We start from the raw sequence: 13,646 nt of genomic DNA on the forward strand, positions 1-13,646 counted from the left end.
TTCTTCCCAGGACCTTTATAAAAAATGGTTTAATTCCAACAGAGACATGAAATTGAATTTTAGTAATAAGGTTCACCATAGAAGCACTTCCTTTGGCTGGAAATATACGTTGCCATGGAAACAGTACAGAAATGTGAGGCCAATTGAATCTTCAATTAGAGTAAATCTCTACTAATTTCATTTGCTTTAAAAGCTCCTTGGAATCAAATTTTTTAAAGGAGCAGCCATTTTGCCCTTGTTTTTGTAATGTGGGTAACTACACAATAGGAAGTCCTTCACTTATGACCACAACTGAGCTCATGATTTGTTCCAGTTTTGACGTCGCCACGAGACAGACGCAGGGAACGGGTCTCCTTGTTCCCCTCGTCCCCTGCGCTGACTTCTCTTGTCTGGGGGCTCCAAGAGGAGCCTAAGCTGCTTCGTAGAAGCGGCAAAGCAAAGGGTGGTCTCCTGAGAGGTCGAGGAGAGTCACAGCTCTCCCATCAGATCCGGAGATTACTTCCCCTCTCAGCCGTGGCAGGAACGAAGAGGCAGCCTAAAGATGGCCGTTGCCAGTGGGTTGCAGGCAGTACGCCCCGGTACGGATGTACCGGAGTGTGCCCGGCACACCGGGAACCGTTCCGTTCCGGTGCTCCGGAGGGCCCACCTGCCCGCCCTAGCTCCTTGCCTGTCCTTTAAGCCTTTGGCGCTTAAAGCATACGGCACCTGTGTGACGCTCCGCCGAGCAGCTGGAGCATCGCGGAGGCTTGCGGAAGCGTCGCAAGCAAGTACGACACACGTGCAGATCACTTTAAATATAAATGTAAATATATATATAAATATTTTGAAGACTGTACGGTTTGCATGATCTTTTCTGGATGAAATATTTAGGTTTGGTAAAACTTCTTGTAGATCAACTTTTTTCCCTCACTGGGCAACTGAGTGCTGATTGGAATTTCCTGTGTCATACCACTGAGCGAGAAAGAAGACTGAGAAATCAAATGGATAAGATATATGGATTTGTATCTAGGTTTTCCCTTTGTTTCATATAGACCAGGGGTGTCCAAACTTGAGAACTTTAAGACTTGTGGACTTCAACTCCCAGAATTCCCCAGCCAGCATGGCTGGCTGGGGAATTCTGGGAGTTGAAGTCCACAAGTCTTAAAGTTCCCAAGTTTGGACACCCCTGATATAGCCGAAGTTTTATTTATACTTCTTATCATTTTTAGGAGCACTTCATGGAAGTAATTAGAAACCAAGAATTCCTCCTGCTCCCAGCCACTGAAATTGCAAAGCTTTTAGCCAGCGATGATATGAACATTCCTAGCGAAGAGACTATCCTTAATGCGTTGCTAACTTGGGTGCAACACGATTTGGAAGAACGAAAGAAAGATCTCAGCAAACTCTTAGCATACATCAGACTCCCTTTACTGGCACCACAGGTGAGTAAATGACATTCCCTACAGCCAATCGTCTGCCTTCAGATCCCTCAATAACTTAAGGCCGTGCTGGCAAACAAATGTGGTACAAAGAGCCATCTCTGCAGGCACGCGAGCCGTTGCCTATTGCTCTTCCAGCTTCCGGTGCGTCAGCCAGCTGGTATTCACACATGGGGGAGCACCGGAAACCGGAACAGCAGCCACCCGGTGTGCATATGCACGGCAGGCGGCTGGTCTTCTATTTCTGATGTGTGGCCACCTGGTGGTCTGGTTTTTGGTGCGCATGTGTGCGAAGACCAAGTAGCCGGTGCGCATGCACGTATTGGAAACCGGAAGACCAGCCACCTGGTGTGCACATGTGCTCTTCCGGTCTCCGGCACTCCTGCGCGTGTGAAGAACAGCTGGCCGGCATACCGGAACCCGGAAGAGCAAGGGGCGGCAACTCCGTGCTGAAAAGGTTCGCCAGCACTGACTTAAGGTGTTGCCACTTTATATGGTCTCTTACAGGAAGAATTTACTTTAAAAAAAAAAGAAACATATTGTTCTAAGATCTTCTAATCATGCATGTCTTTTCCGAATTTAGAAACATGGTTTCTGAATGATCAACAGAGAGAATCAACAGAGGGCGTGATTAAATTTTTGCCGCCATTACAAGGCTTAAAGATTAGATTGTTGGATGAAACAGGGACTAGTAATACAATACAATAGTAGAGTTGGAAGGGACCTTGGAGGCCTTCTAGTCCAACCCCCTGCCTAGGCAGGAAACCCTATACCGTTTCAGACAGATGGCTATCCAACATCTTCTTAAAGACTTCCAGTGTTGGGGCATTCACAACTTCTGGAGGCAATTTCTGTTCCACTGATTAATTGTTCTAACTGTCAGGAAGTTTCTCCTCAGTTCTGCGTTGCTTCTCTCCTTGTTTAGTTTCCACCCATTGCTTCTTGTTCTACCCTCAGGTGCCTTGGAGAATAGCTTGACTCCCTCTTCTTTGTGGCAACCCCTGAGATATTGGAAGACTGCTATCATGTCTCCCCTAGTCCTTCTTTCTCTTAAGCTAAACATACCCAGTTCCTGCAACTGTTCTTCATATGTTTTAGTCTCCAGTCCCCTAATCCTCTTTGTTGCTCTTCTCTGAACTCTTTCTAAAGTCTCCACATCTTTTTTACATCGTGGCGACCAGAACTGAATGCAGTATTCCAAGTGTGGCCTTACCAAGGCATTATAAAGTGGTAGTCCAAGAAATGTAAACCCTGCTATCCCATTAAAAGGGAGACAGCTTTGCTGATTCATTCTAAAAATTCTATCAGGGCAAGGTTTTATCTCGGTCGCTTCATGGAACTGATTTCTTGGACTGAAACAATCATCGTAGTTGTGGAAAGCGTGCAAAACCAGTTGAGTGTTTATTGAGAATTCCACCAGCGATGCAAATTCCTCAGGCAGAATCTGTCCAACGAGAATGTAAATTCATGATGCCTTAATTAAATACTTACAAACGGATCTCAGTGAAGTGTGGATATATCCTTGGTTAACGGAAGCTTCAAAGCACTAAAACCTCAGGCGATATGGAAATGAGTATTTTGTAGTCTCTTCCAATTATGCATAAATATGGCTCCGTTTAGTCACCTGGGGAGATGAGAGCTGAATTGGTTTCAAGTAAGCCATCACCATGCGGATTTGTTCCGTGGCCCCATAGATTGAAACAGACTTTCAAAGAGCCAGTGACTGATATTTATAATTTTATATAAATTGTTCCAGGCTGTAGAATCTTAAAATGCCAAACTATCCCAGTGACTGTGATTAATGGGAAATATTATCAAATCCTACTGACATGAAGGTTTTGTATACAGTAGTGGTCAAAATTGTGGAAACCTTTTGGGAAAAGGGTATTTTTGAGATTTGATGGCAACATTTTAAAGAGTAACCTACGTTGATTTGGATAGAATGCAGCAAATCTAGTTAGTTTAGTGCAAGCGTATTGCTCTTTAGTGAGGATTAACACTGTAAAACATGATTTTGATGCCTGTGAATGTGTGTTATGCTGCTCTGTTTGTTAGGAATTATACAGAATCTCTTGAAGCTTACATTCGCCGAAGCTCACGATACTAATGAAATTTGCAGCAGTTGCAAGCACATAAAGCACAGAACTAGATAGCAGTAGTGTGCAATATAATTTCTATATTCTACATGTTTATTACAGTGTTAGTTAACCTGGCTGCAGCACAAATACTTTGTGTGAAAGTTTCATCTAACAGCAATTATCACTTCCAGTAAATGGATTTTTATTGTAGAGAAAATAGTTGAAGCCTGCTTTGATGTACAGAAATCTTTAGCACTGGTGCTTGTTCTTTTTATGCCCTGAGTAGCCGATAATCTGGCGTTGCTCGAGTATTTATTTATAGGGGGAAAATGTCCGGACCAAACCTAATTTCTAATGTTGGATTTTCCCCCTTACCAGAGGGAGTCCCCTTGTAAAGTACTGTGAGGCTGTTACCATGGCAACTCCACTTCGCTGAACAGTAGAAGCCATTTTACAGTAGTACAGTAGACGTCATTTTAAGACACAACAGGCTGTATCTTAACAGAACACACACTCGGAGGGGTGTTTAGGGGTGTCTTACCCCTACAGTATTTGTTTCCAGAGAGTAAGTCATCTGTGTACCAAGTTTGGTTGAAATTACTCAAGGTGTTCCAGAGATATGCTGGAACACACACAGACAAACACGTTTTTATATATATAGTAGAAAGAAGATTATTGCAAATCATTTATTAAGCGTACATACTGAGGATAGGTTAGAATAGATGATATCCACAGTGCCAAATTAATTTGCATTTCATGCTGGCTTATTCCTGATCCACTGTTATGGTTTAGCAATTCAGCAGATTCATTTCTCCTTTTGCCTAGTTTCTAGCCGACATGGAAAACAACGTACTCTTCAGAGATGACATTGAATGTCAAAAACTCATCATGGAAGCAATGAAGTATCATTTGTTGCCGGAGAGAAGGCCCATGTTGCAAAGCCCTCGCACGAAGCCTAGAAAATCCACTGTGGGCGTCCTGTTTGCAGTGGGAGGCATGGATGCCACTAAAGGTATATTGCTTTATAATAAAGATTAAAAACTAATCCATCGTACGGGGAGTCCTCAACATACAACTGTTCCTTTGGAGACTGGTCAAAGTTACAACGGCACTGAAAAAAGTGACTTGCGACCATTTTTCACACTTAATGACCATGGCAGCATCCTCATGGCCATGTGATCAAAATTCGGACACTTGGCAACTCGTATTTATGACGGTTGCAGTGTCCCCGGGGTCATGAAGTCGCACTTTTTGTGACCTTCCAACGAGCAAAGTCAATGGGTAAACCAGATTCACTTAACAACCGTGTCACTAACGCAGGGGTGGCCAACTCAAGGCCCGGGGGCCGGATCTGGCCCGCGGGGTGTTTAGATCTGGCCCGTGGAGCCACATTGGAAGCAGGGAAGAATCAGCCTGTGGTGCCTCTGCCAGCGAAAATGGAGCGTGCGGTCCTCCCGAGCTTCGTTTTCGATGGCAGAGGGTTGCAGGAGGCCATCGCAGCTGAAAACACAGCTTGGGAGCCTGTATTTGGTGGCAGGGCGCTCAGGCCCCCACGGGTGCCCCCAACAGTGACCTCGAGCTGCCCTCCCCCCCCCGGGGACCCCCGAGGTCAAACACAACCTTGATGTGGCCCTCAGGAGTCGAACAGCCCTGCACTAACGTAACAACTCCAAGGATTCATTTATGAAATGTGGCAATAAAGGTCGTAAAAAGGGGTAAAACTCATTTAACAAATGTTTCACTTAACAACACGGATTTTGGGCTCAGTTATGGCCGTACGTTGAGGCTACCTGCACTTGAGAGTTTCATGAGCATCTTGTTCTGACCGAGGCTTCCCAAGAGCATGAAGCAAACTCCTTGTCCCGACAAAAAACCCTTTTATTAATTTATTGTGAATTCTGCTCATTCACAGCCAGCAAAGTCTTTCAAGGGAGGATTTACAGTCACAGACCTTATCTGGCTTGGAGAGGTGCCAGGCTGATGTCTGCAAAACTTGGCAATGAGTCTAGGAGAGTCACAAAACAATGAAGCGAACTAATTGCCTCCTGCAAACTCCACTCCCCTTTTGCTCCTTTTTTATTCCCTCTGGGAGGGGCCCTTCACCGTCCCATCTGTGGCTTTACTCCCAAGTCGACCCCTGTTCTTTAGCTGTTCCCTTTGTGTGGTAACTCTGCACATGCGCACACTGGGAACAGGCTCCAGCTGTTCTTCTGCCTCACTGATATCCGACTCTGAAGGCAGCTGAAAACTAGCATACGGCTCTGGCCCAATCTCTGCCTCTGACACAGAGCCCTCATCAGAGCCTTCCCCAGACTCCAGGACTGGCCCATCTTCCTCCCCAACCTCACTGTCCGAATCTGCTGGCAGGCCACAACACAACTAATTGGTTTAATCACCTGTACAGTTCAAGCATAAATAGTAGTCTCAGTTTAGATGTGGCCTATTTAATTAGTAAGAATATTCCTAACCTTCTGCATGGTGTCCTCTGAGTTTCATTTTCATAGAACTGCAATTATTGTTCCAATTATTCTTTTTTTAAAAAAAAACATATATTATACTATTACTTAAGGAGCAACCAGCATTGAGAAATACGATCTCCGTACCAATATGTGGACTCCTGTTGCAAACATGAATGGGAGAAGGTTACAGTTTGGAGTGGCCGTGTTAGATGATAAATTGTATGTCGTCGGAGGTAGAGACGGGCTAAAAACACTGAATACTGTGGAGTGTTATAACCCCAAGACAAAAACTTGGAGTGTGATGCCACCCATGTCAACTCACAGGCACGGGCTTGGTACGTATACATATTTGCATTTTTTGTTTTTTTAAAAAAGGTGTTATGAGTTGAGCTCTTACCAGATTAACTCAAGTAAGCGATTCCAATGTTTTATTTGTGGGTTCGTTGTTGGCGGGGGAATTAACTTTAAAACTGTTAAATAATGTTAGCTATATTGGTGGGTCTCAATTTAGAGCTATAAATTCGTACTAGTTACATTGGCATCCATCAGTCTCAAAAGACTACGGTTATCATGCTCTGGGAAGAGGTCAAAGCTGGAGTGTCCTCTCCAGAGCACGAGGCCTGGGTAGATTAATGTGGAGGATAGATTGTTACCCAAGCAGCAGATCCCCCATCTCCATGTTGCTGAAATAGTCCAGTGGAACTGCAGAGCCAATACGATGGGTTCCAGCTGCGTCACAGGAGTTACCAGAACGTGGTTGTACACAGTCACGAACTGCTTCCGGGACTCCGGCTCCGGATTTTGCCTGGAGGTTGCCTCCTGAAGCCTTTTCCAGTAGTGCAGTAGTGCAGGGGTGCAGGGGTGTCCAGTAGTGCAGGGGTGTCCAAACTTGGGAACTTTAAGACTTGTGGACTTCAACTCTCAGAATACCCCAGCCAGCCATGCTGGCTGGGGAATTCTGGGAGTTGAAGTCCACAAGTCTTAAAGTTCCCAAGTTTGGACACCCCTGCAGTAGTGGATGTAGCCACAAGGTAGTGGAGGTTTGTAATCAGAGCTTCCCTTCTCCTAGAAGATGGTTCTGCCCCTTTATCTGCCGTTGGGGCGTAGAGCCCTCTGCCGCCTTCAAAACGGTTGACCCTCTTCTCCTTTAACCCTGGAAAGGGACCCTTATGAGGTGCTACCAGCCGGGCCAGCTGGACCAAGGTTTTGTAAGGAGGTGTTACTCCTCCACCACTCACCCCTTGTCGTGGCTTGTGACAGGCAGAGCCTGGCTTCCCAACGCAAGAATCTGCTCCCATTTAACTATCTCTGCCTACATTCCCTTTCTTTCAAATATCTTACATTATTAACTTCAATGGAAGCCCTGGTGGTGCAGGAAGCAGCATTGCAGGCTAACTATGCCCACAGACTAGAGTTTGATCCCGACGGAGCTCAAAGTTTGAGTCGGTAAAATGAGGAACCAGATTGTTGGGGACAGCATGCTGACTCTATCAGCCTTTCAGAGAGTGCTGTATAGCATTATGAAGCGGTATATAAGTCTAAGTGCTGAGTGGTGCTCTCACCTCACAATCAGGAGGCTGTGAGTTCGATCCTAGGTAGAGGCAGATTTTTTTCTCACTGGACACAATGAGAATGTATCTGCTGAACAAAACTCCTCATTGGCGACCAGAAGGGCATCTGGCCCGTAAACGCTCAGCTCCATTCAGTTGCCCAGACTCCACCCCGCAAAGGATTATGGAGTCATTAAAAGAAGATGATATAAGTCTAAGTGCTATTGCTAGTAAGCGTTTCAAGTAATAACCAACATTATATATATAAACTTGATTTCTCATGTTATTTATATCCTACCTGAGAACTAAGTTGTGGGCACGATATTCCTTGCAGGCTTGGGCATCTCCCTGGAGAGATTTTATGTTCCCTGAAAACTTTCATGAAAATATAAAGATCTGGTTTTCACTTCAAGAGTGGGAGAAACCTCTGATCCAGAAGTGAGCAATTTGTGATGTTTGCTTTCTTTGAAGGAGTAGCAGTATTGGAAGGTCCAATGTATGCTGTGGGAGGACACGATGGTTGGAGCTACCTCAACACAGTAGAAAGGTGGGATCCACAGGCCCGGCAATGGAACTTCGTGGCCAGTATGTCAACTCCAAGAAGTACAGTGGGCGTAGCAGTACTAAGTGGAAAGTAAGTGCAGGCAACCAAAATGTTGTGGCCTGCCAGCAGCCTGCGGAGCTGGCAGCAGATTCGGACAGTGAGGAGGTTGGGGAGGAACCTGGGCCAGTCCTGGAGTCTGGGGAAGGCTCTGAGGAGGGCTCTGTGTCGGAGGCAGAGACGGGGCCGGGGCCATATGCCAGCTATCAGCTGCCTTCAGAGTCAGACATCAGTGAGGCAGATGAACAGGTGGAGCCTGTTCCCAGTGTGTGCATGCACAGAGTTGCCAGACGAAGGGAACAGCTAAAGAACAGGGGTCAATTTGGGAGTAAGGCCACAGGTGGACAATGAATGGTCCTTCCCAGAGGAATAAAAGAGGAGCGAAAGGGGAGTGGAGTTTGCAGGAGACCATCAGTTCGCTTCATTGGTTCATGACTCTTCGAGACTCCTTGCCAAGTTCTGCAGACATCGGCCTGGCAGCTCTCCAAGCCAGATAAGGTCTGTGACGGTAAATCCTCCCTCGAAAGACTTTGCTGGATGTGAATGAGCAGAATTCACAGTAAATTAATAAACAGGGTTTTTGCCGGCACAAGGAATTTGCTTCATGCTCTTGGGAAGCCTCAGTCAGAACATATTGATATGTATAAAGAATAAAAATAAAAATTTGATTGAAAAAAAAGAAAGAACACAGACAACCAAAAGTTAAGACTTTCTGATACAGGTAATCCTTGACTTACGCTGGAATTGAACCCAAAATTTCTGTTGCTAAGTGAGACCATTGTTAAATAAATTTTCCTCCATTTTGTGACATTTCTTGGCACAGTTGTTAAGTGAATCAAGGCAGTTGTTAAGTTAGTAACATGGTCTTTAAATGAATCTGGCTTCCCCTTTGACTTTGTTTGTCAGAAGGTTGCAAAAGACCCCTGGAAGACTGCAGCCGTCATAAATATGGACCAGCTGCCAAACGTCCAAATTCTGATCCCATGACCATGGGGCTGCTGCAACAGTCTTTTAAGTGTGAAAAATTGTTGTAAGTTACTTTTTCAGTGTTGCAACTTTGAATGGTCACTAAATGAATGGTTGTAAATTGAGGACTACCTGTATTCTTATTGCTGTTGTCAGAACTTCTTACTAAAACACTAGATATGTTTTAAATAAGATCCAACCAGAAAATAAGCTGTAGCACGATGCTCGTAATATAAGCCCTACCCCCAAAATAAGCCCCAGTTGAGACTGGCGCCAGGCGTTTGCGTTTAGTACCGTATTTCCCCCAAATAAGACCTAAGTGGAAAATGAGACCTAATGCGTCTTTGGGAAAAATTAATATAAGACCTGGTTTTATTTTTAGGCAAATATGAGTATTGATTACTGCTACATTAAGCACTAATCATAACTATAATTTATGATAAATGTTTTAATACCGCTTCATGTACAATGGAAACTCACAAGTTCAGAAATATCATATGGAATCAGAGGAAAATTTCTGGAGGGGAAAAAAAAAACCATGTCAGAGTTCCAAATAGCATCCAAAAGTAAACCGGAGTCCAAGGCAAAGGATTTCTCTAAGGTCCAATTTATTAAGGGAGCCATGTTGGCACATCTGGGAAAACCCGAATCTGAAAGCTTCCCAGTTTTCCCCACTCAGTTGAAAGTTCAAGATCTTGTCCCCCACACCCACAAGTCCATCACACGGTCCAATCTCCCACTGCCATGCTGGCAGTTTTCACCCATCCAGTTCCGATCAGGTGCAAAGACAAAGGATGACCTTGGCTTTCTAGAAAGAATTTTGTTATGGCTACATATCATCTAACTCCGTACAATCCCCCATCCCATTTTCCCACAGCAGAAAAGGCATAGTAGAATAATAGAACGTGTGGCAGGCCAAAGACCCAAAAGAAAAGATGGCTTTAGGCCTGACACCCAAATCCTTTTGTATTGAGTTACCAAATGAACAGATTCTACTTCATGAATAGTTTCCATTTCTGAATTATTCCTGGAGGAATGTCTGGAAAAATTTCCAGTCCCATATTGTAGATCTTAGGAGTCTCACAACAATTGGCTAAATTTTTTGTACATGTTTGAAAGCAATTTATGGGAAACAACGCATGAGAAACTGCTCCAATTTCAAGTTTATACTCCAGCATTGGTGATACAATCTCCCACGGGCATTTTTCTTTATAAGACGTAACGTTAAAGGTGGATCTTAACAGAAAGAAATATTATTAGAAAACTGCAGAGGTTTGCTCCATCTTGATGAACTTGACCTGCGAAACATTTGCAATGTTGTTTTTCAGACTTTTCAAACTTGCACTTTATTCAGTGGTGGGATTCTAAAACGTTAGCAACTTTTTCTCTGCCTGGTTGCTGGGTGGGTGTGGCCTACCCTACTCAGCCTCCTGCACCATGGCGGGGGGGGGGGGGCGTTTTCACCCTCCCCAGGCTCTGGAGGCTTTCCTGGAGTTTCCGGGACGGCAAAAACAGTTGCTCCGGAAGCCCTCTGGAAACCGGAAACAAGCCCGTTTTCGGACTTCCGGAAGGCCTGATTTTTGCCCTCCCAGAACCTCTGTGCAGCCCCTGCACTTACCTGGCATCCAAAACGGGCCGTGTGGAGGCTCCTGGAAGGGACAGGGGAGGGTGGACGGGGCCAACGCATCCTTCAAACTACCTGTTCACCCGAACTGGTGCAAACCGGCTGAATCCCACCACTGACTTTGCCTCATTTTGTTGTGCAATGGAAACGGATAGCTAATGTCAACCGCTCTTAACATTTCTGCGTACGTTCACAGGCTCTATGCGATAGGCGGCCGAGATGGAAGTTCTTGCTTGAAGTCTGTCGAATGCTTCGACCCGCACACGAACAAGTGGACACCCTGCGCTCAAATGTCCAAACGAAGAGGGGGCGTGGGAGTGACGACCTGGAATGGCTTCCTGTATGCTATTGGGGGTCACGATGCGCCAGCTTCTAACTTGACATCAAGGCTGTCCGATTGTGTAGAAAGGTACGACCCCAATAAATGGTTAACTTTGCTTAAGCACGAAGGCTTGACACAATTGTGGTGCGGGTGAACTTAACAGTTGTTGTTGTTTTAACCATTGAGTCGTGTCACTCACTTGTAAAGACAGTCTTCTACTTACAACAGTGTTCTGACCGAGGCTTCCCAAGAGCATGAAGCAGACTCCTTGTCCTGACAAAAAACCCTTTTATTAATTTACTGTGAATTCTGCTCATTCACATCCGGCAAAGTCTTTCAAGGGAGGATTTACAGTCACAGACCTTCTCTGGCTTGGAGAGCTGCCAGGACGATATCTGCAAAACCTGGCAAGGAGTCTCGGAGAGTCATGAACCAATTAAGCGAACTAATTGTCTCCTGCAAACTCCACTCCCCTTTCGCTCCTCTTTCATTTCCTCTGGGAGGGGCCATTCATCGTCCACCTGTGGCCTTACTCCCAAGTCGACCCCTGTTCTTTAGCTGTTCCCTTCATCTGGCAACTCTGCGCATGCGCACACTGGGAACAGGCTCCACCTGTTCATCTGCCTCACTGATGTCCAACTCCGCAGGCAGCTGATAACTGTCAGACGGCCCTGGCCCCATCTCTGCCTCCGACACAGAGCCCTCCTCAGAGCCTTCCCCAGACTCCAGGACTGGCCCATCTTCCTCCCCAACCTCCTCACCGTCCGAATCTGCTGCCAGCTCCACTGGCTGCTGGCAGGCCACAACACTGACAAGCAAAGTCAAGGGGAAGCCGGATTCACTTAACAACCATGTCACTAGTTTAACTACTGCAGTGATTCACTGAACAGACATGGCGGGAAAAGCTGTAAAACGGGGCAAAACTCCCGTAACACATTTCTCCCCTTAGCAAACTAAATTTGGGGCTCAATTGAGGTCACAAGTTGAAGACTACCTGTAAATAATTCCTGGGGAAACCAGAGGGGGCTTCAAGGCCTCACCTTTCGTTGGATCATTATATCAAAAAGATCAAAACGGATTTCAGGGGAGTAATGTACAAACCCGTGCAGATGTTTCTCTGACAGTTCTCCAATGAAATGGAAACTTGTTGGTTTTCTTTTGTTTAACCAGATACGATCCCAAAACAGATGTGTGGACCGCAGTGGCATCCATGAGCATCAGCAGGGATGCGGTGGGAGTCTGCCTTCTTGGAGATAAGCTGTATGCTGTGGGAGGATATGATGGACAAGCCTACCTTAATACAGTGGAATCATATGATCCTCAGATAAATGAGTGGACACAGGTAACGTGGAGGTTAAGACAGCTGACCAGCACATGTGGGGTCTTGGGTCTTGTCTGAGCTTGCAGGCATTTCATTACCAAACTAGGTAACGTCATCAGTGTTGGGAGGGAGTGGGTAGAGTTTGAAGTTCGCCTTTTGTTTCTTTTAATTTAAGAAGCTTACTTTTAAAATGATTTTTGCTTCTTTTAAAATTTTGTAGTATAGGTAATCCTCCTCTTACGACCACAATTGAGCCCAAAATGTGCGTATCTAAGTGAGAAATTTGTTAAGTGAGTTTTGCCCCATTTTACGGCTTTTCTTGCCCCGTTTGTTAAGCAAATCGCGTCAGTTGTTAAGTGAATCCGGCTCCCCTCCTCACTTTGCGTGTCAGAAAGTTGCAAAAGGGAATCACGTGACCCCCAGGACACTGTGACCGTCATTCATATGAGTCAGTTGCCAAGCATCCAAATGTGAATCATGTGACCATGGGGATGCTGCTACGGTCGTAAGGGTGAAAAACAGTCACAAAGCACTTTTTCAGTGCTGTTGTAACTTTGAAGGGTCACTAAATGAACTGTTGTAAGTCGAGGACTTCTTGTATTCTGTTATTGTACCTGGTTCTAGGTGGGTTTTTTTTTGGGGGGGTCTTTGCTCTTAAATATTTTCTTTAACTGTGGAATCAAGTTTCCAGAAAACTTTCATTTTTTCAAATATATGAGAAAGGACATGGTATTTAATAAGAGGCAAAAAATGTCCACATAAGAGTCATATGAGAAATTCAACCATAATTTACATTTGAAATATTTCCTTTTATTATTCCAACAGTGTAAATTCTGGACTATGTTAATCTGACTCAGAAATCGAATAAAATTCATCAAGGATTTTAATTTAGCCTAGCAGGGTTGATTTAATAAAGGGGGGGGGGGGAACCCATAGCAGAAGAATAAATGCTATATTAAGAAAAACATTTCTGGAGAGTTGCTGTAAGGTTGAGAAGCGTATAAATTCAGTAGATGATGATCATGTCATGATCTGATTTAACAATTTCGGAAACTGAGGTTTTGATGCCAGATAAAAGATTCCAAGGTTGAGCCTAGCACCCTGATGGCACGCGGAGCCATTTATTAGGGCACGCGAGGTGTTGCCCTGTCATCTCCAGTGGGCATGCACGCACTGGCCAGCTGACTTCGGCCTTCTTTTGAGGCCGTTTTTTGACCTCCGGAGGCTTCAAGGAAAACCGGCCCTACAGGGAACCTGGAAATTCGGGAACAGACTTCCGGTTTGTCCATAGGGCCATTTGTCACCCT

At 45.1% G+C, this 13,646-nt stretch overlaps 1 protein-coding gene across 3 annotated transcripts in view; it reads left to right on the forward strand.

Annotated features, from left to right (window-relative positions):
- Positions 1–12,721, forward strand: part of KLHL5 (kelch like family member 5) — a 29,506-nt gene extending 16,785 nt beyond the window's left edge. For 2 of the 3 annotated variants that reach the window (XM_081959796.1, XM_081959797.1), the window contains exons 6-11: positions 1,209–1,421; positions 4,322–4,508; positions 6,066–6,290; positions 7,977–8,139; positions 10,893–11,105; positions 12,189–12,717. In XM_081959796.1, the coding sequence (XP_081815922.1) occupies positions 1,209–1,421; positions 4,322–4,508; positions 6,066–6,290; positions 7,977–8,139; positions 10,893–11,105; positions 12,189–12,417 (1,230 nt within the window). In that variant the 3' untranslated portion in view covers positions 12,418–12,717. Of the gene's footprint in view, positions 1–1,208; positions 1,422–4,321; positions 4,509–6,065; positions 6,291–7,976; positions 8,140–10,892; positions 11,106–12,188 lie in introns of all 3 variants that reach the window. The other variant, XM_081959798.1, reaches the window with a different exon arrangement.
- Positions 12,722–13,646: the final 925 nt, after the last annotated feature.

Source organism: Natrix helvetica (assembly GCF_964273705.1).
Source record: "Natrix helvetica genome assembly, chromosome: 7".
NCBI lineage: Eukaryota > Metazoa > Chordata > Lepidosauria > Squamata > Natricidae > Natrix > Natrix helvetica.